We start from the raw sequence: 26,938 nt of genomic DNA, 5'->3' as shown, positions 1-26,938 counted from the left end.
CTACATTAGATTGTACTAGCGAGGAAACAAATTATTGTCTCACGTTCAATGATGTGTGTTTCATGTTGTACGGGAGAAAAACAATTAAAGTTAGTGCTATAAACAATCGCCGCTTCATTGTTTTCTGGAAAATCAACGCCAATAACATACCCCGTCTAAAAAAAAGGGATAAACTGCTACACTTTGATTGACTATATTCTTGCACATTATTTATTATGTGTTGCATTTTTCGAGCCGGTCAGTGTAGTAACGAAGAAAATGTGTTTCCCCACCAGGATCCGAATCAGCTACCTCTCACTCGAGCGGAGCTGAGCAGCCGTAAGTTAGCGACTGTTGTGAAACTGAAGTGGAACTAAGTGAGCACTTAGCGTTAGTAAATTATGGCACATAGACTAAGCGAATTCTGCATTGTTTCCTTGGGATAAGAAAAGACCGGGAACGTCCTAACGGATGATTCACGACATAAAGAAAGTATTAGGACGAACTCGGCTACGAGACTATGTAATTGTAATGGGAACGCCTGGAAGAGACCTTTAACAAGCACTGGATGATAAACGGTGGATGTCAATCAGATCTAATTTGTAATGATGAAACAATAATTAAACTTTCAAAACATGAAACCGCATTATTTGCACAAAGCCAGTAGCTTTAAGGGGTCACCGCGATCTACCTAATACCTAACATACGAGGGTTATTTTTTTTTCCAGCTTCCCATCGGTTGCTAAATAAAAACCACAGTGAAAATCCGTTGAAGCTTTGCACAGGTGCATTTTGCAGTGTCTCTTGTAAGCCTGTCTAGCTCCTCACATTGCAATTTTCAATTCTGACGCACACTGAGCGCATAAAGATACCTAGAAAATAGTGTCTCCAGCCAAGTGTGAAGTCCTGCAGAGGGATTTCGCCTGATTTCATGCAGCCCGAATAACGTAACTCTCACTCGTTGTCTCCTCCATGGCAATTCTCGGTGGCATACTGCAACTGCAATGCAGACGCTCCTGCAGCGATTTCAATGGAAAGTCTTTGCTCACCCACCGTTCGGTGCGGAAATGTCTCCCTCTGATTTTCATCCCCCCGTTCACATGAACCATTGGCTACGAGACCGTCGTTGAGGCATAGACAACGAGCTGCAGACCAGAGTAGGGAATTGGTTGAACTCATGGGCGACTGTCTTCTGTGATGAGGGTAATGAAAAGCTGGGGCCACACTATGAAAAATGTCTAAGCGACTATGGAGAGAAGTAGTTGGAAGATGTAACTATATACTGCAAATAAAACATTTTTAATTTTCACTGTGCTTTCCATTTTAGGCTGATTGGAGGTCGGAAAAAAATCCTAGTATATTACTAAATGGCTAAAGTGGTTACCCGGTGATCTAGTGCTATTTGCAGGTTGCCCATCTAACGGCTACCAGGGGCAACAAAATTTCATTATTTCTCATGATAATTAAGCAAATTTAAAAATTTAAATGCTATCGTAATCTACTCCTTAGGATGTATAACCTTACATTAAAGATTTAAGACAATAAGTCAACTATTAAACCTAGAAACTGTCTATATGCCTAGAGGCAGCATTACTTACGATGCACAAATTACTCGAACTATATTAAACCGGTAGTAGAGAATGGCAGCACTTCGCGACTTCCAAAAAACTTCACACATTATTTCAAACAATTTCTAAACTGTTTCTCGTTGACATCCCCGCAAAATTATGAAACAAAAAAGTTTACCGTTTATTAAATTTTCGCTGTTCGTGCTGTAAAGCTTCAACATCAGGCATTACGTTTTAATTTATTACTTCTTTACTATTAACTCCATTGGCAACACACTGTACAGACACTGTCCACATACATCACTGAATGTACCTGGAAAACTACACTGAAGAGCGAAAGAAACTGGTACACTTACCTGATGTCGTCCATAAATCCGTAAGAGTACGAGGGAGTGGAAATGTCTTCTGAACAACGCGTTGTAAGGTATCGCAGATATGCTTAGCAATGTTCATGTCTAGGGCGTTTGGTGGCCAGCGGAAGTGCTTACACTCAGAAGAGCGTTCCTGGAGCCACTCTATAGAAATTCTGGACGTGTGAGGTCTTGCACTGTCCTGTTGGAATTTCCCAAGTCTGTCGGGATGCACAGTGGACATGAATGGACGCAGGTGATCACACAGGATGCTTACATACTTGTCACCTGTCAGAGTCGTATCTAGACGTCTCAGGGGTCCCATATCACTCCAACTTCACACGCTCTACACCATTACAGCGCCTCCACCAGCTTGAACAGTCCCCTGCTGACATGGAGGGTCCATGGATTCATGAGGTTGTCTCCATACCCGCACACTTCCATCCGTTCGATACAATTTGAAACGGGAATCGCCGACCAGACAACATGTTTCCAGTCACCAACAGTCCAATGTCGGTATTGACGGGCCCAGCCGAGGTGCAAAGCTTTCTGTGGTGCAGTCATCAACGGTACACGAGTGGCCCTTATCGATGATATTTCGTTGAATGGTTCGCACGCTGACACTTGTTGATGGTCCAGCATTGAAATCTGCAGCAATTTGCTGAAGGGTTGCACTCCTGTCACGTTGAACGATTCTCTTCAGTCGTCGTTGGCTGCGTTTTTGCAGTATATTTTTCCAGCGGCAGCGATGTCAGAGAATTGATGTTTTACCGGATTCCTGATATTCACGGTACATTTGTGAAATGGTCCCCACTTCATCTCTTCCTCGGAGATGCTGTGTCCCATTGCTCGTGCGCCGACTATAACACCACTTTCAAACTCACTTTAATCTTGATAACCTGCCATTGTAGCAGTAGTAGCCGATCTAACAACTGCGCCAGACACTGATAGTTTTAGGCAGGCGTTGCCGACCGTAGCGCCGTTTTGTGCCTCTTTACATATCTCCGTATCTGAATGCGCATGCCTATACCAGTTCCTTTGGCGCTTCAGTGTGTATCATTGTACGCAATATAAATGAGGTAATATGGTGCCATAAACATCGAGATTCGTGAAAAAAAAACAAGAATTTTTTGTATTCGACCATAAAGATTTTGAATGCGTAATGTGAAATATTTAGAACGATAACTTATTTGTAAAGTAATGAGACGTCTGAAAATGTTTTGTTCATGGGACTTCGATTATTTAAAGAATTGATGAGAGGGGTGCTTACTGGCATTTTTTTAAGAGTGTGAGATGAGTTGAGAGAGACATGACATCTCTCGAGCCAAAAGGTGCTAAACTCTAGTGAAAAATCAATATTAAGACTCAACTCCCCGTCGGTGTCGATGTGATTAGAAACGAAGCTGGAAATAAATTTGAGGAAGCACATCAACTATGTCGGTTTCTCAATAACTATCTTTAATCAGTTTACGGAAACCATGGGAAGATATAGTTGGCTTTTCGTGAATTTGAAGCTTCCTTTACGGGAATGAGAGTCCAGAGTCAACCACTTTGCCATTTCCTAGGATAATGTTGCACCTAAACCCAGCCTATAGGTTCCCGGTTCAGATCCTGGTCATGGAAGAAATTTTCATTGTTGACAGCTTGAAATTATGTTCTGTGCTGATTATATTTCTGCTCAAAGGATTTTGGACTACCTCTATGTGTTAAAACTCGAAATAAATGATGGAAGAACCAGTAATGAGACACTGCTACTAGAAATACTCCCCGCACGTAAACTGAGGATTAAACACGCATTTCTTCCCATAACTCTCCTGTAAGTACCTCAAAGTCGATGGGATGTTAATCTCATAGTATATTTTCATTCTTATTTTGTGCTATTATTGGCAAATTTGAACATAATGAACATTAACGGTAATAATGTCTTTCGTTCACTAATTTGTTTTCCATATATTTCAGGCTGAAGTGTCCGATATCTCCCTCAACTTAGTGAGAAAGAGTGATGGAAATCTTTTGGTTAAGTGGTACTTCCTTGAGGCACGTATTATCAACGGTATATACTTCCAGTTCTTGTACTCACCATAAAATAAGTAACTGAGTAAGACTGTAGTCTACGCCATCATCGGAAACATTTTGTCCATAAAGTTAATCTCACATCAGAGCACTCATCAGCGAGTAGGAGATGTTAGTTGAGTGATAAACTCTCCAGTTCGACGGCTGGATAAGCCATTTTTCCCCTAGTTGACATTAAGTGCGGTTCCTCATTTTATAGCGGCGTTTGTAGCTGGTGTATTACCAGTACGGCAATTGCGAAGCGAGGCCACAGTAATTACGATTAACTGCCTAATTCCTGAAAGGCATTAAGGGAGAGGCTGCTGGGAAAATGTGAGTCATTCGAATCCAAAAGTCGACAATACAGAGCAAAGACTAAGCTATATCTCTTCTGACACGAAGAAAACTTCGTTATTTCGTATATATGAGGGAGATGAATTTTCGAGGCCGGATTAGTCTCACAGAAAGACATGTCAAAAATCCCTTGAACATCTATTATGTTTCTAAGAGTAACTAAGAGAACTGACGATTTACAGATATGGTGTAACAAAGATATGAAGTAATCAAATCATACTACCACGAAGAATGTCTGCTGCCGAGTTGAATGATTGACTAGGGAGAAGAGAAGTATGCAGGAAACGCGAAGATCAGAAATGTTTTGCAGATTGTTAGTTACTATACACTGTAAATTTTCTTATGAAAGTTCCTTTTACTACTGTCTTCGTCTACCGCTTACTATTAAATGACCTCTTTGCGAATGAGAAGACGTTGAAGGTGAACGTGGCAATTTAATAACTTTTAGCAATATTTAAGTATTATTATGTATCTGCACATATTAATTTCTACATTTACTTTAATGATGAAGAACCACACCCTAATGCTCCTTTCATTGTTATCGTTCGTTTTTAAACGTATTTCTATTGAAACTGCCGCATTATACAATTTAATTTAGTAATTATTCACGAGACACATATACTTCATGGTAATGTTTGCTCAACTAGTTCCAAATTTCAAGCAATCGATCTGTTTACTCATTATTAACTACAGTACTCAACAATGAATACCGCTTGTACAAAAATGTAAGACATAAATAAACGAATTTTAATAAATAGAATCACAGGGTAATTACAAGTTACATCTTATCAGCCATCTCAGCCACTAAGAAAGGATCTTATTCCTCAAAACCGTAAACGCATTTCTGAATTAATAGATGTCTGAGATGGTCCTTCCTCGATAGAAAGGGAAAAAACAAAAAAAATCACGAGGTTTCTGTGTTTTTACACCTGATACAGTTTTATGGTGATGAAGCACAAGATTTGCTATTGGACAATGTTCGGCACCGTCCGAGAACCATATATCTTACCGAGGTGGGCTGGCTTGCGAGCCTCAGCGATACAGATTGTCTTACCTTGGGCGCAACCATAACAGAGTGGCATCTGTGGAGAGGTCAGATTAACATGCAGTTCCGGAAGATGGGCAGAAGTCTTTTCAACATATGCAGGAGCAACAGTGTGGATGACCGACTAATTTGGTCTCTTTAACTTTAGCTTAGTACTGCTAGTAATGCGATCAGCTGAAAGTTCTTATTTTTTTCACAGGGTACGCAGATTTAAAATGTGAATTAATGATGATGGCACCCTCTTGCGTAATATATTCCGGAGGAGAAATAGTCTCACATTCAGATGTCCGGTTGGGGACTACTCATAACGATGTCGTCTTCGGAAAGAACAAGACTAACTTTCTACTGGTCAGAGTGTGGACTCTTAGATCCTTTATTAGAGTACGTAGATTATAGCCTTCAAAAAGAAAAATGACAGTTTGAAGTAGGGTGTAGTGGGAATTAGTGAAACGTAGTGACAGGAAGAAGAAAACCTCTCGCCAGCAGAGAAAAGGGCTATAAATACGAAATGAAATAGGGGTAAGGCAGGGGTACGTGTAATAATGAATACGAGAAAAGGAATTTGGTTAAATTATTATAAATACACAATCGTGGGCAAGACAGATACGGAGGCAACATCTACCGCACTAGTGCAAATTTACACGCCGACCAGCACCGCAGATACTAAAGAATTGAAAGAACGTATGATGGGATAAAAAAAATGGTTCTTATAATTAAGCGAGTCAAATTTAAATGCGATGAGGACCTGACTGGTTGTACGAAAATGAAAAGAAGGAAAAACAGTAGCAGAACATGAACTGGGGAAAATAAATGTAAGGGTAAGCTGCCTGTTCAATTTTGCACAGAGCATAATTTAATCACCGCTAATATTTAGTCTAAGAATCACTGCAGAAGGCTGTATAAGTGGAAGAGAGTTGCAGACAAGGGAAGGCTTCAGAAAAATAATTTTAAGCTAGATTAAAAACTGCAAAAATTTCCAGGTCGCGATGGAGACTTTGATCAAAATTTACTAGTTATGAACTAGAGATTAAAACTGAAGAAACTACAGAAAGATAGAAAATTAAGTAAATGTAATGCAGATAAATTGAAAGTATCAGACGTCGTTGAGAGTTAAAGGGAACATCAAGGAATGACTTATTGAAATAGGGAGAGGGATTACAATAGAAGAGGAATGGGTAACTTTGTGAGCTGGAGTGAAGGGAACAGGAAACGTAAATTTAATAACGAAGGGAAATGCGTGGAATAAGCAGTGTAGAGGGAGACCTGACGTTGACTGCAGTGAGCGGGTTCAAATAGATATAGTTATCTGTAGGGGTGCAAAGATGAGGATGCTCATACAAGATATAGTGACGTGGAGGGCTTCTGATTGAAGACCACAAGAACAGTATTTTATCGCCCCTGAAACTTCATAATTTTGGATTCATTGTGTAGAACTACGCTGTTGTGATATTCAGTCAGAAGACTGGTTTGACACAGCTCTCTACGGTACTCTATTCTCAATCTCCGAATAACTGCAGCAGTCTGCATCCATTTGAACCTCCATTCCTAGGTCTTGACGATTTCTTTATAACTCCTCCATGTCTAATCAACTGATCCCTTCTTTTAGACAAGTTGAGCCATAAATTTCTTTCTCCAGTTACAATTAGTATGCCCTCATTAGTTACTCGGTCTTCAGCATTCTTCTGCAGTACAAAATTTCAAAAGTCTCTATTCTGTTTTTTTTTTATCGTCTATGTTTTACTACTGTACAAGGCTGCATTCCAAACAAAAACCTTCAGGAAAGACTTCCTAAGACTTAAATTTGTATTACGCTTTAAAAAACTTCCTCTTTTTCTTCCTATTGCCAGCCTGCATTTTACATCTTCTCTACTTTGGCCATCATCAGTTATCTTTCTGTCCGAATAGCTAAACTGATCTGCTACTTACAATGTCTTGTTTCCTAATCTAAGTCATTCAGCATCAGCTTATTTGAGTCGGTTACATTCCATTACCCTTCTTATACTTCTGTTGACTTTCATCTTATAAAGTCTTTTCGTGACACTATAAATTTCATTCAACTGCTCTTGCAAGTCTTTTACCATCTATGACAGAATGACAGTGTCTGTGGCAAACCTCCAAATTATTATTACGTTTTGCTGAACTTTAATCATATCTCCAAATTGCTTTTGGTTTCCTGAACTGCTTTCAGAATGAACAGATTGAAAAATGTCGGGGAAAGGCTACATCCCTGCCTCACACTCTCCTCAACCACGGCTTCCCTTTCATGTTCATCAGATCTTATAACTGCAGCTTGCCTTCTCTGCAAGTTGTAAATAACCTTTCGCTCTCTGTATTTTATACTAAGATACCGGAGCGGAACAATATTTTGCAATCAACTGAAGGAAACAGGAAGAAATAGACATATTCGGCAGCAAAATCCAGCTGTTACGTGTCTCTTGACAGATCTGTATCTGACTTAGATGATGACTGAGTATTGACGACGATGATGATGATGACGACAATAATGATGGTAGCTTGCGAGAATACTTGCTAATGTAGCGGCACCTAAGTTGTAGGAGGGCGAGTGGGTGATAAAGCCGCAAGTTCTCGAGCGGCAGATGTTCCGCGGTGTCGTCGACCCCGCCCACGCCTCGCCGGTCGGAGGCGGCTAACTACGGGAACTGGGCCCCAAGGTCTGGACCCTGGACGTGGCAGCGTGCCAAGCGCAACAGCACGCCCACCAGTTGGAGGCGGGTGGGCCGTCGCTCACATGACAAAACTCATAGGATAGCAGTATGCACATACACTGAGGAGCCAAAACATTGTGACCACTGTCCACCTCGGCGTTGGTTGCAAGCTGGTGGCGTGACAAGGCAGAAAAAGTGTGTGATCGGAGCGGACACGGACAGGGGATCACTCTAGCCAATATATGAGCTGCAAATGTGGAAATCCATTGAGATAATTCACTTTGACAAAGGGCGGCTTATTATTACGCAGAGTCTGTGAAGCAGTATCTCCAAAACGGCGAATGTTCACGTTCTACTGTCGTGAGCATCTACCGAAAGAGGTACAAGGACAGTGAAACCACCATTAGGCGCTAAAAGTTAAACGCCCGAGACTCTTCACGGAAATTGGTGTTCTGAGGCTTGTATGCTCTGTAAAGTAGCATCGACAGTAATCTGTGGCATCTCAGCCAAAACAGCACAATGCTGGTGCACGCACAGGTGTTTCGTAGCACACCGTTCATCGTTAATTGTTGATCACGGAGATCAAACCTTACGTGTTCACATGTTGACCGAACGACATCGCCAGTTACGATTGCAATGGACACAGGACCATCGGGATTCGACAGTTAATCAGTGGAAACCTTTCGGCTTTTCGGGCGAATCACATTTTCGCTGCACTAGATCGCTGGTCGTCTCCATAAACGCCGTCATCGAGATGAACGGCGGCTCGAAACGTGCAGCTAGCGTTCTCGCTTCCCGGGTTCGATTCCCTGTGGGGTCAGAGATTTTCTCTGCCTCGTGATGACTGGGTGTTGTGTGATGTCCTTAGGTTAGTTAGGTTTAAGTAGTTCTAAGTTCTAGGGGACTGATGACCATAGATGTTAAGTCCCATAGTGCTCAGAGCCATTTGAACCATTTTTTTGAAACGTGCACCGCCCCACGGACGCAGGCTGGTAGGAGCAGTATTATGGTGTTGGAGACATTCTCCTGAGTTTGTATGGTACCTGTGGTAGTAATCGAGGACACGCTGACAACTGCTATCCACCTGCATCCCTTCGTGCTTGATGTCCTTGGGGTTCGGAAGCTTGTCCGTATCTCGGAGCCAGAACCGTGCTGCAGTGTTTGAGTGACATTATGATTAACTCGCGTTGAGGTGTCGGCGACCAAGATCACCTAATGTAAATCCTATGGGACCCATCTTGGTCGCTATCGGGCAGCCGGCCGAAGTGGCCGTGCGGTTAAAGGCGCTGCAGTCTGGAACCGCAAGACCGCTACGGTCGCAGGTTCGAATCCTGCCTCGGGCATGGATGTCTGTGATGTCCTTAGGTTAGTTAGGTTTAACTAGTTCTAAGTTCTAGGGGACTAATGACCTCAGCAGTTGAGTCCCATAGTGCTCAGAGCCATTTTCGCTATCGGGCGCCATCACGGCATACGTAAATCAGCGGCCCGTTATTTACGAGAATTACATGACCTATGCTTAGGCATCTAACGCCACATACCTCCACAAACCTACCAATAAGCTGTCGGGTGTCTGATACACAGAATCTGCTATGTATTTCATTCCAAAGAAGGACAAAACGTGTATTAAGCAGGTGATCATAATGTTTTGGCTCATCAGTGTATACAGATAGCGGTAGTATCGTGTACACAAAGTACAAAAAGGATGAATTGCTATGGACACATCATCGACAGACGTCTGATAAACTGCTTTCCTCCCTCTGCAACACTGCACTTCAAAAGAACCTGTCTTTGCGAATTTTGTAGTCATTTTTTGCATACCTTTAACTGACGTCGGACCAATGTCTTTTTTCATGCCTCTGAGTGTACGGAACTTCTACAGGGCTAATGGCGCACACTCCATGTTCTTGTAAAAGGGCTTCACCAGCAGCGCGAGATCCTTCATGGAGACGTTCATGCTGGACGTCTCGGACGCAAACCGAGGAACAGCTGTGTGTCACGTGTCCATTGGTACGCATATTCTGATGCAAACAGCGCTAGCTGGTGATCAAATGATTGTTATTTTTTTTCTATGACGTTTCCCCCTGCGTCAGTAATATGCTGTTCAAATTTGACGTCATTCTGAGCAGTCTTCTGAGCAGTCAAATGGTTCAAATGGCTCTGAGCACTATGGGACTTAACTTCTGAGGTCATCAGTCCCATAGAACTTAGAACTACTTAAACCTAACTAACCCAAGGACATCACACACATCCATGCCCGAGGCAGGATTGGAACCTGCGACCGTAGTGGTCGCGCGATTCCAGACTGAAGCGCCTAGAACCGCTCGGCCTCCCCGGCCGGCCTGAGCAGTCATTCTTTAATTATGGAAACCCTATATTTCCTCGGATTTCATCCTCACTCTCATCATGTTCTACTCTGTCACAGATAGTTTTTCGTACTGATGTTTTACCGGAGCAGACAGTTAGGTGAAACGCAGGAACTAGTTTCCAGAAGTTATTAAACCTAATATTAACCATCTAGAAGAGGTTATGATGATCTGTATGCCTTTTGTTCAAGACAAGGTTCAAAAACGCGAACTACCTGTTTGCGTTCTGTCATCGGGGCGAGCATGTATGGACCAGTCAGACTGTCACCTACCAAACCAGCCCGAACGTTGACGGCGGAGTGGTCTCGGTGAACAGAGAAAATGTCCGGACTTTCGCGTACCCACATGTGTTGATCGTAGCTGTTGAAAACAACTTCCCTTGTAAAGAGGATGCTTCAGCGATAAAAACTAGGAAGTGTGGGAATTCAGGTTGAATGGTACACAATTTCAAAAACCAATAGCAGAAGTCAATGCGATGCGGAAAATCTTCTGTGTTAAGGGCTTGTACTTCTTGGAGGCGCTAAGAATACAAATCATCTTCCTTCCAAACACACCAGACTGTGGAATGGCTTACATCCACTTCTTGCGAGCTTGTTGAGGGCGTGTTTTGGAGCAGTGATAACGTCTCCTCTTCGAACTACGCGCTCTGTATTGACGACCGCGTCCGTTCGGCCTTTCGCACAAAAGGAATGAATCAGGTTTCGGTGTAGGCCTTAAATGTTCATGCCCCACTACGGTTCCTTGTGAGTGGATAACTCACCTCAAGTGCACCTGTGGATGGCGGTGACCATGTATGAATCTGGCACCCGATGATTCGGAAACTACTGAACGTACAACCATTGTGCCGCCCCGTAAGCACAGCCGTCTCGTAAGCACAGTGCATACCTACCATTTCCTTACAATAAAATCGCTCCGTTTCCCGTAAGGCTCCATACAGTACTGAACACTAGAGTATCGCCGTTTGTTGACACGCTGACCAAGGGCGATCCACACTCTGCATTGCGCGCAGGTCCCGTCCTCTGTGCGACATCGTATCAAACAGACATTTGCACTGCAAAACGCATCGAGTTCGTGTCGCAGCAAATGCCGGAAGCAACTCCGCGGCGATGTCCCTCCTGGAATATCCGACACCATTTCGACTCGGATGTTGGGTTGTATGTCTACCTCCCGGTGGCGCCGAACGGTAAGAGATGCGGGCTTCCGTTCTTATGTGAAAGTTGCTTAGTATGACCCACTATACCAGCCCTTTCATTTTTACAGTGATTTTAGAAACACATAGCCACTTATCGAGAAAGAAGCAAGCACCTATAGGTATGATTCATCTTGAGTGTGAGGTAATCTCAGACACGCTGTGACCATGTACAAAGCGCACAGATCGTGTGCGCCGTTTGTTGGTGACTCGTGTGAACTTTGTTATGCGCCTTACAGTATTTTATCTGTTTGTGTATCGTAGTTTCTGAGGCGGAAGATGTGAACCAAACCAAAATGTACCTAAACGATCGTCCGAAATTGCTCAAAACTCAAACTAGGCTGACTGCTGTATTAGAGCAAAAGGTCGACCTACCCATCGTGCAGGTAGATTTTGATCCAAATAGGCTCTGACATGTCTGTGGTGGTGAGGAGGTGCACCACCTTGTTGTAAGTAGAATCTTTCATGTCCAAACACCTCTCGGATGGCAGGTAAAATCGATGTTCGCAGCGTATGAAGATACATCTCACCAGTTACGGTACCTTCAAAGAAAAACGGGCCAATCAAACTGCGTTATGACAGACCACACCACACATTAACACCTAGTGAATTAATATGATTATCCACATGAATAAGAGGATTTTTAGGAGCCCAGTAAACGCAGCTTTAGCTGTTTACGGTACCAAAATGTTCCAATGTGTGTGAATTCCCATAGGACCAAACTGCTGAGGTCATCGGTCCCTAGACTTACACACTACTTAAAGTAACTTATGCTAAGAACAAGACACATACCGATGCCCGAGGGAAGAATCGAACCTCCGGTGGGAGGGGTTTACGGTATAGTTCACTCTTAAGTGCGCATCGTCAGACCACATCACCATACCTGCAAATCGTTCATTCTCGGGAAGCATACCTTCAAACCACATACAGTACTCAATCCCTTGATCCGGGTCGTCCTTGTTCATAGCGTGCAACGATCTTGGAGTGTACACTTTCCACTTTGCAGCCTTCAGAATACGTCGTACGTTTGATCGGCTTAGCCCGCTTTCAGGTGCACAGATTTCTGAGGTGACCTAGTAAAATATTGCTGGATTTGGTGATGTTTTTGGTCGGCCAAACCAATCCTCATTCGAAACCAGAACAGCTGTTAACGTGAGTGACATGTCCGAAAGAACAGAACCGTATCCATATAAGTATATAGTTCTGGCAATACCGGCATGAATTTCTTCTTCTGTGCGGATGCACACATATTGTCCGAACTCTTACGGGACTTGGTCTTCCACGAGTAATGAGTGTGTTGGGGTGGGACACTACGAATGTAGTGTGTGGACATACAAGGTGAGAATGTGGGTGTCCCGGGAGGCGTGCGCGAGATAGTCCCTGCAGTCGCGCTGTCCTCTATGCCCTCGGTGGCTCGGGTGGATAGAGTGTCTGCCACGTAAGCAGGAGATCCCGGGTTCGAGTCCCAATCGGGGCACAAATTTTCGCCTGACCCCGTTGATCTATATCAACGCCCGTCAGCAGCTGAAGGTATTAATATAATTCTAATTTCCTTACCAGGTAGGATTGACGGAGGACACCGAAAAAGTGCAAAGAAGGGCAGTTCGTTTCGTGTTATCGCGCAATAGGTGTGATAGTGTCACAGATATGATACGCGAGATGGGGCGACAGTCACTGAAACAAAGGTGGTTTTCTTTGCTTCGAGATCTATTTACGAAATTTCAATCACCAACTTTCTCTTCCGAATGCGAAAATATTTTGTTGACACCCACCTAAGTAGGGAGAAATGATCATCGTAATAAAATAAGAGAAATCAGGGCTCGAACGAAAAGATTGAGGTGTACCTTTTTCCCACGCGCCATTCGAGAGTGGAATGGTGGAGAAGTAGTATGAAAATGGTTCGATGAACCCTCTGCCAGGCACTTAAGTGTGAATTGCAGCGTAACCATGTAGATGTAGATGTAGGTGTTTTCCAAAGATATTGACTATCAAAGAGTGTCTACATTTTTTCTGGACCCCTCTACAAAAATGGTTCAAATGGCTCTGAGCACTGTGGGACTTAACTTCTGAGGTCATCAGTCGCTACTTAAACCTAACTGACCTAAGGACATTACACACATCCATGCCCGAGGCAGGATTCGAAACTGCGACCGTAGTGGTCGCGCGGTTCCAGACTGTAGCGCATAGAACCACTCGGCCACTCCGGCCGGCGGACCCCGCTACACTCCACAGTGATTATGAAGGCATAGTTTCATCATTCCTGTTGTAGGAGGTGAATTCGACGCTTCAGGCACCGTCGTGGTAGACAATAGGACAGTGTGTGTTTGTTTCACCTTTTTCCACCGCAATGTCCTGAGCAGTGACTGCCGCCGCTGTCCTGTCGATAGCGGTCGGGTGTAAACAGCTGTGACCGGCGTGTTGACAGGAGTGCCAAGTGCCTGTTGGACGCGCCAGGTCCGACGCCCAAGGAGCGCGACCACGCGCGCTTCGACGACCTGCCGGGCACACTGTGGGGAGCCAAGCGCCAGTGCGAGGTACTGCTCAGGGACCCAGACGCAGTCACACACGCCCAGCAGAACCAGGAGGTAAGGTCGCCCTGGCTCTCTCTCTAACTCACTCATCGTCTCCCAAGCCGAAATCGTATTAATCAATCAAAGTATAGATGCGTGTGTGTGTATGCATGCGTGCGTGCGTGCGTGCGTGCGCGCGCGCGCGCGCGCGTTTCTGTGTGTGTGTGTGTGTGTGTGTGTGTGTGTGTGTGTGTGTGTGTGTGTGTGTGCGTGTGTGTGTGTGTGTGCGCGTCTGTGTCCATATGTTTAGATGTATCCGACCGTGCTGTTATCCATTTCATCTCAGAGCAGCACTTGCACCGTTCCTATCCGTTGAGTATCTTCCACTCCCTATCTTTCTCTACTCCTTTACAGTTTTTACCCTTTACGGCTCCCTCAAGCACCATGGAACTTATACCCCGATGGTTAACACATGTCCCATCACGCCGTTCCTAGTTACTATCAATGGTTTCTATATATTCCCTTTTCTGTCGATTCTGCCGGAAACCTCCTCATTCTTTATCTGATCAGTTTTAGTGTTTTATACACGGTCACCTTTATGGGCTACCTACACTATCCTATAATTCTCCCAATAAACCGACGTCGACTATTCAATTTCTCTATTACCGACCTTACGTGCTCGTTTCATTTCTCGTCACATTGTAACGTTACGTGACTGCGTCAAGCAGCACATCACTAATACTGTGTTCTAACATTAGACGATTGTTTTTCCCAGTCATCCACGTATCCACGTTAAAGGGGGTAGGACGTGAAACGGGCCGGCTTGGAGCAGGAGAGGCACCACAGGACATTTTAATTTACACTGTCTATACTTTTACAAATAAATTCATAAAACTTTGCTAGCATCACCAGGAAAGATTCAGGATTCACACTCATAGCAGAGGAAGTTCAAAAACATAACAAAACAAATTTTCTTTACATGTAAAATTTCATCATTTTTTCACTTGTTATTGGCTGCATTTGATGCTGTAGGTACACTTTCCTTCATAAGTAAGAGAGATTCTTCGATGAATTTTGCACAACATACAAACCATACTTACAGGTGTATGAAACTCTGGAATTTCTCAAATCTGTTAAAAACTGTGGTAAAAATTGCTATAATTAACTATAAAACTCGAGTTTTCTCTAAACACAAAGTTTAAAACGTAACAGACCATTCATTTTTCCATAGATTAAATAAATTCTAGAGAGTATGGTTTCTAAGCTGTGCAAAATTCATCGAAGAATCTCTCTTACTTATGAAGAAAAGTTTACCTATAGCAACAAATGCAGCCAACAGTAAGTGAAAAAATCATGAAATTTCACATTTAAAAAATATTATTTTTTCGTGTTTTTGAACTTCCACTGCTATGCGTGTGAATCCTGAATCCTTCCTGGTCATGCTGACAAAGTTTTATGAATTTATTTGTAAAAGTATAGACAGTGCAAATTAAAATGTCCTGTGGTGCCTCTCCTTCACCAAGTCGGCCCGTTTGACGTCCTACCCCTCTTAACTTACATTTTTCTACATTTGGCGCAAGTTGTCGTTTCTTACACCAAATAGAAACTGTGTCCAAGTCATTCTGTATCCTCCTACGGACACGACGACGACACACGATAAAACAAGACAACAGTTCACTTTTTATTAATACTTATTTGTTTACATGTCTCGAATATAACGCAACATTTGGCTCTGAGCACTATGGGACTCAACATCTTAGGTCATAAGTCCCCTAGAACTTAGAACTACTTTAACCTAACTAACCTAAGGACATCACAGACACCCATGCCCGAGGCAGGATTCGAACCTGCGACCGTAGCAGTCCCGCGGTTCCGGACTGCAGCGCCAGAACCGCTAGACCACCGCGGCCGGCTTCTCGAATATAGCCCAGCATCTGATAAAAAGATTTAACACAACGTATCGAGTAACATAATTACTATCTTAACATTGGAGCTGAGCGAGACCCATTTTCTGGTGTTCTGGCGATGGGCTATACCAGGAACACCTAAACGAATGAGGTTTTAACAACTGGAGTATTAAGAGCAGCCAAACAAGCAATGAAATAATACTTTCTTAGGAGTGACATAATGGTCACACGTCTCCTGTGTGACTTTTTGCCAGCTTCAACCAGGAGAAATATTTCAGTTCTTCCATTATTGCATAGTTCAGAAGTTTGGTTAAAAAGCAAGTCATTACCCTGCCTTCTGTTACTCTTCGTCAAAGTAGCCTTTATATTATATTTTGTGCTACTTATTCTGCCCATTCCTTTCAGCAGATCTTCTAAGCCTTCCTTACTCCTCCGGCCGGACAGTACGTCGTACGTGAATCTTCGCGCTGGAATCTGCTCTCCTTGTGCTCTTATTCCTCTTCACAAAATTTTCTTTGACATCTTCCATTGTCTTTTTGGCATGCAAATTCAATAACAGTGTTGATTACGATACCACTGCCTTACAACTTTTTTAACACTAACTTGCCTTTCTTTTCCCTACACTTTAATTACTCTCACGTGGATTTTTTTAGCTATTGTAGATTAACTGCTTGTCTATGTACCTTAGACCCAGACTTCTCAGGATTGTGAATATATTATTCCACCTTGCACTGTGTCGAAGCTTCTTTATGCGTGCACAAATGCCTTCCATTAATAAGCGAGACTTCAGAATTGCTTCTCGGTTAAATTCTATCTTTCTTAAACCAAACTCATATGCACCCATAAGTTTTCAACATTTCCTTGAATGTTCTGTATGTTATTTTAGTCAGCAGTTGATAAGCGTAACTTGCAAATCCTTCTACAGTGTTCGCATTTATCCATAACAAGGTATGAGAACACTTTTGTGTGTTTACTTACAGGATATCTGCCAGAACCTGAAGTGTAGGACGCCTCATAGGTCTGGGTTTTACTTCGCCGGCCCTGCCCTGGAAGGCACCACCTGTGGGAAAGACAAGGTGAGTTACAGCCTGGCACCGCTTAGTATCTTCCATTGTTCACAACATCTTGGTAATCCGCGGCAGAAAACCTGTTGGAAATTATTCCCAATTCCTTATCAAAGTTGCCTTCGTAGTCGTCTTAATGGCTCATGTACGCTGTATCAGTTGGCAGCCATTTTGATTAAGTAATTCATTTTCTGATCCTCTGTTTCAGACTGTAATTGTTACTCCTGAAAATTATTACTGTCTAATGATGGGTTAAAATAAAGTATGATACATAATTACTTGTGAATCAGTCACTTAGTATTTGTACCAAATATTTTGCAAACTTCATAATTAGATCTTGCTTCACTTTACCCGATATAAATTTTAGAAATTTTAATTTTATCAAAATTTGTTTTTCATGCAACATACTGAAGCCAATGATCGTAAAGACATGACGTCTTTCATAGGACAGTGTGTTAAGTGATTCAACACACATTTCAGTCACAATTCAATTTGCTTGTTTTTTCCATATCGAAGTTTACTGTCTGAATCTGTAGAGATACATAGTAAAATGCAGAGTATTTTACTCGTACAGCTATGTGTTGACTTCCCTGAGTAGTAGAAATCTTACTCGGAATAATATAAACTTCCAAATTGGAATACGCGATTCATGAATGGTGATGTTTGGAAATAAAGTTGACCTGATATAAACAACAAAATGATGAGCTTACCGAAAGTCACTAAAAATTATGTAACGTTATCTTCACGTCTCTGTCGTTAGTTAATCATATTCTCCACCAATGCTTAATGGCTAATCATGAAACAAATTATTTGTCATTGACCACGTTTTTATTCAACTGCTTGCTCTTAAAAGATAATTACAATTACTCTCGGGGAGAAAGTCTAGTTTTACGATTGGGAATATGAGACCATGCGATGATGGTCGCTTGCTGCAACATTCTCTGCCATAAGGCGTCATTGCCTCGAGGTATAAGAACTTGGGTGACACTTCCCAGACACATTGCTTGTTCATCTGAGAAGAGTGCATGTGATAACTTTGCGATTTTTTAAAGTTCTAGAACCATCAAGGCTAATCATAAACAGGATATGTGACCGCAGATTATCTGGAGAAAATAGACAGATCAGGACATGCATGATTAATCACTGGGTTTGGTGTGACTTTAAACTATTGGTAAGACAGGACAGGTCCTTCCTTCTTTCACACCAATCCTTACATTAGCATTGTGCAATCATTTAATTGACAAGACTGAATGAGCAGTACGTGTGTTGATACAGGTAGCCTGATTAATCCATTCCCTCCTCTTCCAGATATTGTATCGTTATATACGGTATAATACTGTAAGTAATCACTCCACAAGCACTTAGTAAGCTCTGCGGACTGCCAGCAACATAGAAGCTGATGTAACTGTGCGCTGTGAAACTTTAAGCTTTTAACGTATTTTTCTAAAAATAAGAATATTTACGCTTATAATGTAAGATATGAAACTACTTCTGTATCACAGTTTCTAGCAGCTGAAAACTTAGTCATCCTGGGAAAAAGGTGCTCGTACAACCACCCAACTACACTCCTGGAAATTGAAATAAGAACACCGTGAATTCATTGTCCCAGGAAGGGGAAACTTTATTGACACATTCCTGGGGTCAGATACATCACATGATCACACTGACAGAACCACAGGCACATAGACACAGGCAACAGAGCATGCACAATGTCGGCACTAGTACAGTGTATATCCACCTTTCGCAGCAATGCAGGCTGCTATTCTCCCATGGAGACGATCGTAGACATGCTGGATGTAGTCCTGTGGAACGGCTTGCCATGCCATTTCCACCTGGCGCCTCAGTTGGACCAGCATTCGTGCTGGACGTGCAGACCGCGTGAGACGACGCTTCATCCAGTCCCAAACATGCTCAATGGGGGACAGATCCGGAGATCTTGCTGGCCAGGGTAGTTGACTTACACCTTCTAGAGCACGTTGGGTGGCACGGGATACATGCGGACGTGCATTGTCCTGTTGGAACAGCAAGTTCCCTTGCCGGTCTAGGAATGGTAGAACGATGGGTTCGATGACGGTTTGGATGTACCGTGCACTATTCAGTGTCCCCTCGACGATCACCAGTGGTGTACGGCCAGTGTAGGAGATCGCTCCCCACACCATGATGCCGGGTGTTGGCCCTGTGTGCCTCGGTCGTATGCAGTCCTGATTGTGGCGCTCACCTGCACGGCGCCAAACACGCATACGACCATCATTGGCACCAAGGCAGAAGCGACTCTCATTGCTGAAGACGACACGTCTCCATTCGTCCCTCCATTCACGCCTGTCGCGACACCACTGGAGGCGGGCTGCACGATGTTGGGGCGTGAGCGGAAGACGGCCTAACGGTGTGCGGAACCGTAGCCCAGCTTCATGGAGACGGTTGCGAATGGTCCTCGCCGATACCCCAGGAGCAACAGTGTCCCTAATTTGCTGGGAAGTGGCGGTGCGGTCCCCTACGGCACTGCGTAGGATCCTACGGTCTTGGCGCGCATCCGTGCGTCGCTGGGGTCCGGTCCCAGGTCGACGGGCACGTGCACCTTCCGCAGACCACTGGCGACAACATCGATGTACTGTGGAGGCCTCACGCCCCACGTGTTGAGCAATTCGGCGGTACGTCCACCCGGCCTCCCGCATGCCCACTATACCCCCTCGCTCAAAGTCCGGCAACTGCACATACGGTTCACGTCCACGCTGTCGCGGCATGCTACCAGTGTTAAAGACTGCGATGGAGCTCCGTATGCCACGGCAAACTGGCTGACACTGACGGCGGCGGGGCACAAATGCTGCGCAGCTAGCGCCATTCGACGGCCAACACCGCGGTCCCTGGTGTGTCCGCTGTGCCGTGCGTGTGATCATTGCTTGTACAGCCCTCTCGCAGTGTCCGGAGCAAGTATGGTGGGTCTGACACACCGGTGTCAATGTGTTCTTTTTTCCATTTCCAGGAGTGTATTTTAAACCTTCGTGTTGACTAACTGTCCGTAGCTCAATGGGCAGCGTGTCTGACTGCTATGCGGATGGCGCTGGTTCTCATGCTGGTACTGCCAGGAATTTTTCCTTTGTCGGAGGACTAAAACAGGGTGCACTCAGCCTCGTGATGCCAATTCAGGAGATACTTGAATGAGGAGCTGTGGCTCCAAGGTCAAGAAAGCCTACAACGTCCGTAAGAGCGCTGTGTTGATGCCATGCCCCTCCATACGGCATCCATTGACAGCATTTTCACAGGACGACACGGCAGTTAGTCGGTCCTGATCGTACTTTCAGGGAATATTGACGAAATGGGATCACGTAATAACTTGTTCCTCTTCTTTCTTTGGTTCTTATTTTTCCACTACTCCTTCATCTTCCCCATGTTGTCTTTTTCTTTCTTCTGCCCATGTTGTTTCCAATTTATTATGTCTTATGTCTTGCAAGTATACTCCTTCGTCTTCCCCATGTTGTCTTTTTCTTGCTTCTGTCCACGTTGTTTCCAATTTATTATGTCTTATGTCTTGCAAGTAAGAGCCAACGATGTACAGAGGACACAACTGTAGAATTAGAACACCATTGGGGGAACTCTGAATACTTCGAAATAAGACAAGGGCTTAAGCAAGGAAGTATTCTATCTCCTGCACTTTTTAATGTTGTGATGGAGGGAATGAATAGGGCAGTTAAAGATATAGTAAAAGAAAAAGACAAAAATATGATTTTTGCAGATGATATGGTAATATGGGGTGATAAAGAGGTAGATGTACAGTTACAGCTTGATGCGTGGAAGGAAATAATGGAAAGGTTTGGATTAAAAACAAATAAAGACAAGAATGAAGTAATGGTATTTGGAACAGAGAAAGGAATCAACGGAAATATTGCCTTGAATGGAGAACCCCTCAAAGTGGTAGAAAGTTTTACTTATTTAGGGAGTGAAATATCTAGGGATGGAAGAATAACTAACGGAATTAATAGGAGGTTACGGAAGGGAGGCAATTTCTACCAAACAATAAAACACCTGATTTGGAGTAATGAAGTTTCAGAAAGAGCAAAACTCCTTATGTATAAGAATTATTACGTCCCTATTGTCACATATGGTGGAGAAACATGGACAATGACAGAAAGGGACTGGAGCAGACTGCAAGTAGGGGAAATGAAATTTCTCAGAGCAGTTAAGGGAAAAACAAGAATGGACAGAGTAAGGAATGTAGAGATTAGAAAGGACCTCAAACAAGAAAGTATGAGAGAGGAAATTGAAAGAAAGAGATTAAGATGGTATGGGCATGTTAAGAGGATGCATGGGCAGAGACTCCCCAAAATTATGGAAGAACTAAAGATGGATGGGAAAAGACCTAGAGGGCGCCCAAGAACACGGTGGAAAATGGGAGTGAGAATATCTGTAGAAAGGAGAGGTGTGACCTGGCAACAAGTGGAGGAAGAAAAGTGGTGGGAGGACCGAGCCAAATGGAGAGGACTCATGAGCACCCAGACCCGGCAGTAGCTGGAGCGGGATTCGGATATAGATATAGATGTCTTGCAAGTCTTCTAAATTCGCTCTTTTATTCTTAATTAAGTTTTATTACGATTCTTTGACGTTGTTTCTTTCTTGATTATAATATGCACTTTCACTATGTTGTGCCTAATATTTCAGCTTTTCTTAATCGCGCGTTTAACTTTGCAATATTTGTATGTTTTTGTGGTATGATCAGCTTAAATTAGTAGAAGCAAGTTCTTTGAGCGCTCGCTGTGTGACACCAATGATGGTTTTTGTATCTTTGGAGGCCTGTTGGGCTGTCAGGCAATGGAAAACGTCCGCAGGGCTGGAACCATAACCCGATATACACACATCAAGGAAAGTTATGCATCACCTCGGTTCCGAGAGTTCCGGAACCTGTACAGAAAATTAGAATAGAGATCAGCCTAAACATCATATCCTCCCTTTTTATTGCTCATTAAAATCACACATTGCATGTTGTACCACCATACAGCGAGACCTTCAGAGATGGTGGTCCAGATTGCTTGCTGTACACACCGGTACCTCTAGTACCCAGGAGCACGTCCTCTTGTATTGATGCATGTCTGTATTTGTCGTGGCATACTACCCACAAGTTCATCAAGGCACTGTTGGTCCAGATTTTCCTATTCCTCAACGGCGATTCGACGTAGATCCCTCAGAGCGGTTGGTGAGTCACGTCGTCCATAAACAGCCCTTTTCAATCTATCCCAGGCATGTTCGATAGGGTTCATGACTGGAGAACATGCTGGCGACTGTAGTCGAGCGATGTCGTTATCCTGAAGGAATTCGTTCGCAAGATGTACACGATGGGGGCGCGAATTTTCATCCATGAAGACGAACGCCTCGCCAATATGCTACCGATATGGTTGCTCTGTAGGTCGGAGGATGGCTTTCACTTATCGTACAGCTGTTACGGCGCCTTCCATGACCACCAGCGGCGTACGTCGGCCCCGCACAATGCCACCCCAAAACAGCAGGGAACCCCCATCTTGCTGCACTCGCTTGACAGTGTGTTTAAGGCATTCAGCCTGACCGGGTTGCCTCCAAACACGTCTCCGACGATTGTCTGGTTGAAGGCATGTGCGACACTCATCGGTGAAGGGAACGTGATGCTAATCCTGAGCGTTGCATTTGGCATATTGTTGTGCCTATCTGTACCGCGCTGCATGGTCTCGTGACTGCAAAGATGGACTTCGCCATGGTCGTCGGGAGTGAAGTTGCGCATAATGCAGCCTATTGCGCACAGTCTGCGTCGTAACACGACGTCCTGCGACTGCACGAAAAGCATTATTCAACAGGGTGGCGTTGCTGTCAGGGTTCCTCGGAGCCATAATCCGTTGATAGCGTTCATCCATTGCATTAGTAGCCCTTGGTCGGCCTGAGCAAGGAATGTCATCGACAGTACCTATCTCTCTGTGTCTTCTCCATGTCCGAATAGCTTCGCTTAAGTTCACTGCGAGAATCCTGGACACTTCCCTTCTTGAGAGCCCTTCCCGGCACAAAGTAAACTTGCGGACGCGATCGAACCGCAGTGTTGACCGCCTAGGCATGGTTGAACTACAGACAACACGAGCCGTGTCTCTCCTTCCTGGTGGAATGACTAGAACTGATCGGCTGTCGGACCCCTCCGTATAATAGGCGCTGCTCATGCATGGTTGTTTACATCTTTGGGCGGGTTTAATGACATCTCTGAACAGTCAAAGGGACTGTGTCTGTGATACAATATCCACAGTCAATGTCTATCTTCAGTTCTGGAAAACGGCATGATGCAAAATTTTTTTGATGTGTGTAGTTTTCATTGCGTTTCCACCCATCTGCGTCTGGATTCGGTGTCGGAGTCTGTTCCTGGTGTCCGATTCGGGAGGCAAGTGGGTCAGTTCTCCTTCTTGTCTTATCCGGTTTGTATGTTTTGTGCAACACCGCTACACACAAATAATTACTACAAGTACAGGAACATGTCCTGAGTACTAAGCTCCATAAACGGTCGCTTCCAGTACTAAACACCCGTACAGAGACAAAAATCAGTTACCACGTTGCTGGAAAGACTGTGATGGTCCCTACCCTCGTGACCTGTTGACTTGTGGCCGGCAGATTCTGGACCAGTAGCGGCTTCCTCCCCACTAGTGCTAAAGCAAGCTCCAGCCTGCTTAGATGATATTCTCTGACATAGAACTGGCGAAGACAGACTCCGGGCCGCCGGCGATAAACCTTAAGTAGTCGCGGAACCCTGAACTCTTGGCTCCGCAGATGATGAACTCTAGTGAGCTCCCACTGAACTGTGTTTTGACTCTCTGAACTGCGAGTTATAAAGCGTCATGGATTACGACAACGATTCCGCGCTACTGGCTGATATTATGGGTGATAAACGGATGCCCAACTCGTTGTCTCCTCATGCAGGGTAATGTCATCGTTATGTACGATTGGCGCACGTGAAGAGACGTGATGAGTAGTGGCAAAATAGCATGGTCGCCAGGAATCCAGCGACAACTGCCGAAATTCTTACTGGCCTCGCCTAGATGCAGGCTCATTGATACGCCATTGTGACAGAATGGTGGACTACCCGGCAGGGGTAGTGACATGTGCTGCAACAGTTTGATGTCAGTGCGAGCTGATTCGGAGTTTTTACAGTGTTAAAGATTATGGGTGAGATCTTTTCAATTATTGGTTAAAGAGTCTAGCACGTGATGTAGCGGTTATTTCAGTCGAGCTTTCTAATTATCTGCACAGTTATTTTGCGATCATGCTGTGTACAGAAGTTGCGAAGGTATCCTTCTGGATAGTGGAACGAAGATGCATAGCTCGGACACTTTTAGTGAAATGGAGCCTTATCTACTATCGAGTAATGCCTTTCAATCCCTCATGTTGTAGATTCAGAATTATCATTCTCTCCAGCATTAGAAATGATTAATTTTTGCATACAAGAAGTCGTGTATTGAGAATATGGAGTTTCGCTACTTTGATAAACTTACTTGTATTAACTGCACTGAGAATCCACGCGGGCTTTGTGAATGTCTGCACGTAAAATAGCAACATGCTGCCATCCGTCCGCGCTTATTGCTTCAATTCTCTCCACATCTCTGCTCAGATGTGACATGAACAGTTATTAACTGAAATAATCGTACGCTACTGTCGCAAACCATTAGCAGTAAACATTCTGTTCTTCGCATGGATTCAGGTTACAGGTGAAGAAAGGAAAGTCATCAGATGCTGTTCTGTAAGACTGATGATTTCTGAAGACAATACACCGTGCTCTGGTATATTAATGAGATGACTTGTGGAACACATAATGGCAAGGGGCTTTCTGCTTACGGTAGTAAGTGGAGAATTTTTTCTTAAACTACAGTGTGGTCTATGTGGTTTAATTAAGTATTTCAATGAGTTTTCTTTCTAAGCGTATATGCAAAGATTACGGATAGGAGGAATCATCCTCATTGCAAGACTTTTGGCTGTAAGTTGAAAGCATAACATACTATATAATTTTTGGGCAGAATTTTGAAGAATTATTACCCACTGGTTGATGTTTAAATAACTAGCTATGCAAAGTACATTTCCATTGCGCGTACTCTAAGTAACTGTGTGTGTCTGTTATTACATCGTTACACTGAGTGCTTCTAATTTGTTTTCTGCGACATAAATGTTCATCGACAACTGCATAGCTTCATAGTTGAGGGCTTTAGTTAATTGTTCATGATAGTAGCTAATTTTTATTACACAACACACCATTTAAAACTTCTTTTTCCAGAAATACAGCAAACTTTCGTTTCATTAGCCTGTCTTGATTCATTCTGCAGATGCGTCCAAAAAAGAATAACTATCGCTTCGCCACAATTCCTGATTTTGTCGTATACTTTGATAGATCCTCTCATTTATTTTCATTTTCCAACCAACTGCAGTTTGTATTTCACCCATCATTTCTCCAATAATCTGTGTTTCAAGTAGCTCTATCTAGTTTATAGTTCTTTGTTAAGCATACGGAAGAGTGTTGTACGATGAGCATAGTGTACCTAGGATAACATGATGGTATTTGCTCTGTACTTCAGTCTGGTGTTTGATTTTAAACTCACATGAAGGAATGCGCACTAGAGATGGCCATAAGCAGCTTCTGCCATTTTTATAGTTTTTGCTGATGTTAGACATAACGCTCTGTTTTGTGCAGCGTTGGCAAATATTTCGCGTTCGGCACATTTCAGTGCCGTTTAATATATTGAAGCTATTTTTAATATATTGTTCCTTTTTCAGTTTTATTCACCTCCGTAGTTTTCAGTGACTGTAGCATATATCTCAAAATAAAATTCAGCCATCTGCTGGGAAATATACTTTTATTTGGCTTACTGTAAATTGTCAGTCTGTGTTTACAATTATCACATTTTTGCGCTTATCATGACATTAGGCTCCCATGAAGAAGATACTGACGTCTGCTTAACTAAGTAAGTTTCTGTGGTATACTTCGTATACTTTACATAAATGTATAGCCAAGGTCTAAAGATTTGTAATATACCTAATTTCGTAGACTTCTAAAGATGACAAATTAATTTATTGAGACTGGTAAAACGGAATAAAAATTTATTTGCAACTGAGCTGAAATTACTTTTTGAGCTACAGAATTTTATGGTGAATAAAACGCTATATATTTTTAGAACTATTTATATGCTATGTGGATAGGTAAGTCATATTTCACCGTTCATAGACCGTCTTGTACTTTGAAGTAGAAGGTATTTTCCATCGAACACATAATGCATGAAAATGAACTGAGTTTCTTTAATGCTTTAACAATTTCACCTGCCTTTAAAGTAGAAATTTGTGTTAATTTCTGTAAGCTTCTACTTCAAAACCTGTTTTAACTTGTAACTGGTTTTTGATATCACTTCTGATTAATTTGACTTCACTTACTGGTTGTAGGAGTGTAGTACAGTAATAATGTAACAGAAAGACGATTGCAACGCTTTTAAACTTCACTGGAATATTTGTTCGTAGGTGAACGACCATATTGTACCTTGGAAAATGTTTTCTCATTTTGGCAAACCTTAACTTTTTGTAGTAATTTCTGTAATGTCAAGGAAAGCCTGCATCACTTCAAAAGTAAATGCCGAGATTTAAAAATCTGATAGGAAAACATATTAAACTTCTATTAGAAGGCTGGTTAGAGGAGGAAGGATGAAAAAGGTGCCAAGGAACATCTCTCCCCTACACACGCATCAAAGCAACTACAAGGACGTGCTGGAAAGTAATGCCTCCGAATTTTTTAAGTGAAAGTCCTTAAAGATGTTGAAATAAAACAAACTTCATTAATATTCCATATCTTTGTTCTTCATGTCCTCATATTTATTTTTCAACTTAGTCACCATGGCTACGACCACATTTCTTCCATAGAGA

General features: G+C 43.2%; 1 protein-coding gene across 1 annotated transcript in view; it reads left to right on the top strand.

Moving 5' to 3' along the window:
• LOC124795987 (A disintegrin and metalloproteinase with thrombospondin motifs adt-2-like) overlaps positions 1-26,938 on the top strand; it is a 178,400-nt gene that overhangs the window by 121,056 nt on the left and 30,406 nt on the right. Inside the window, exons 10-11 of the mRNA XM_047260067.1 lie at positions 13,992-14,151; positions 16,964-17,059. Coding sequence (XP_047116023.1) covers positions 13,992-14,151; positions 16,964-17,059 — 256 coding nt within the window. The remainder of the gene's footprint in view (positions 1-13,991; positions 14,152-16,963; positions 17,060-26,938) is intronic.

This window comes from Schistocerca piceifrons, chromosome 4, assembly GCF_021461385.2.
Source record: "Schistocerca piceifrons isolate TAMUIC-IGC-003096 chromosome 4, iqSchPice1.1, whole genome shotgun sequence".
NCBI lineage: Eukaryota > Metazoa > Arthropoda > Insecta > Orthoptera > Acrididae > Schistocerca > Schistocerca piceifrons.
Note: the sequence above shows the minus strand (reverse complement) of the source record. Positions and strands in the feature narration are given on the sequence as shown.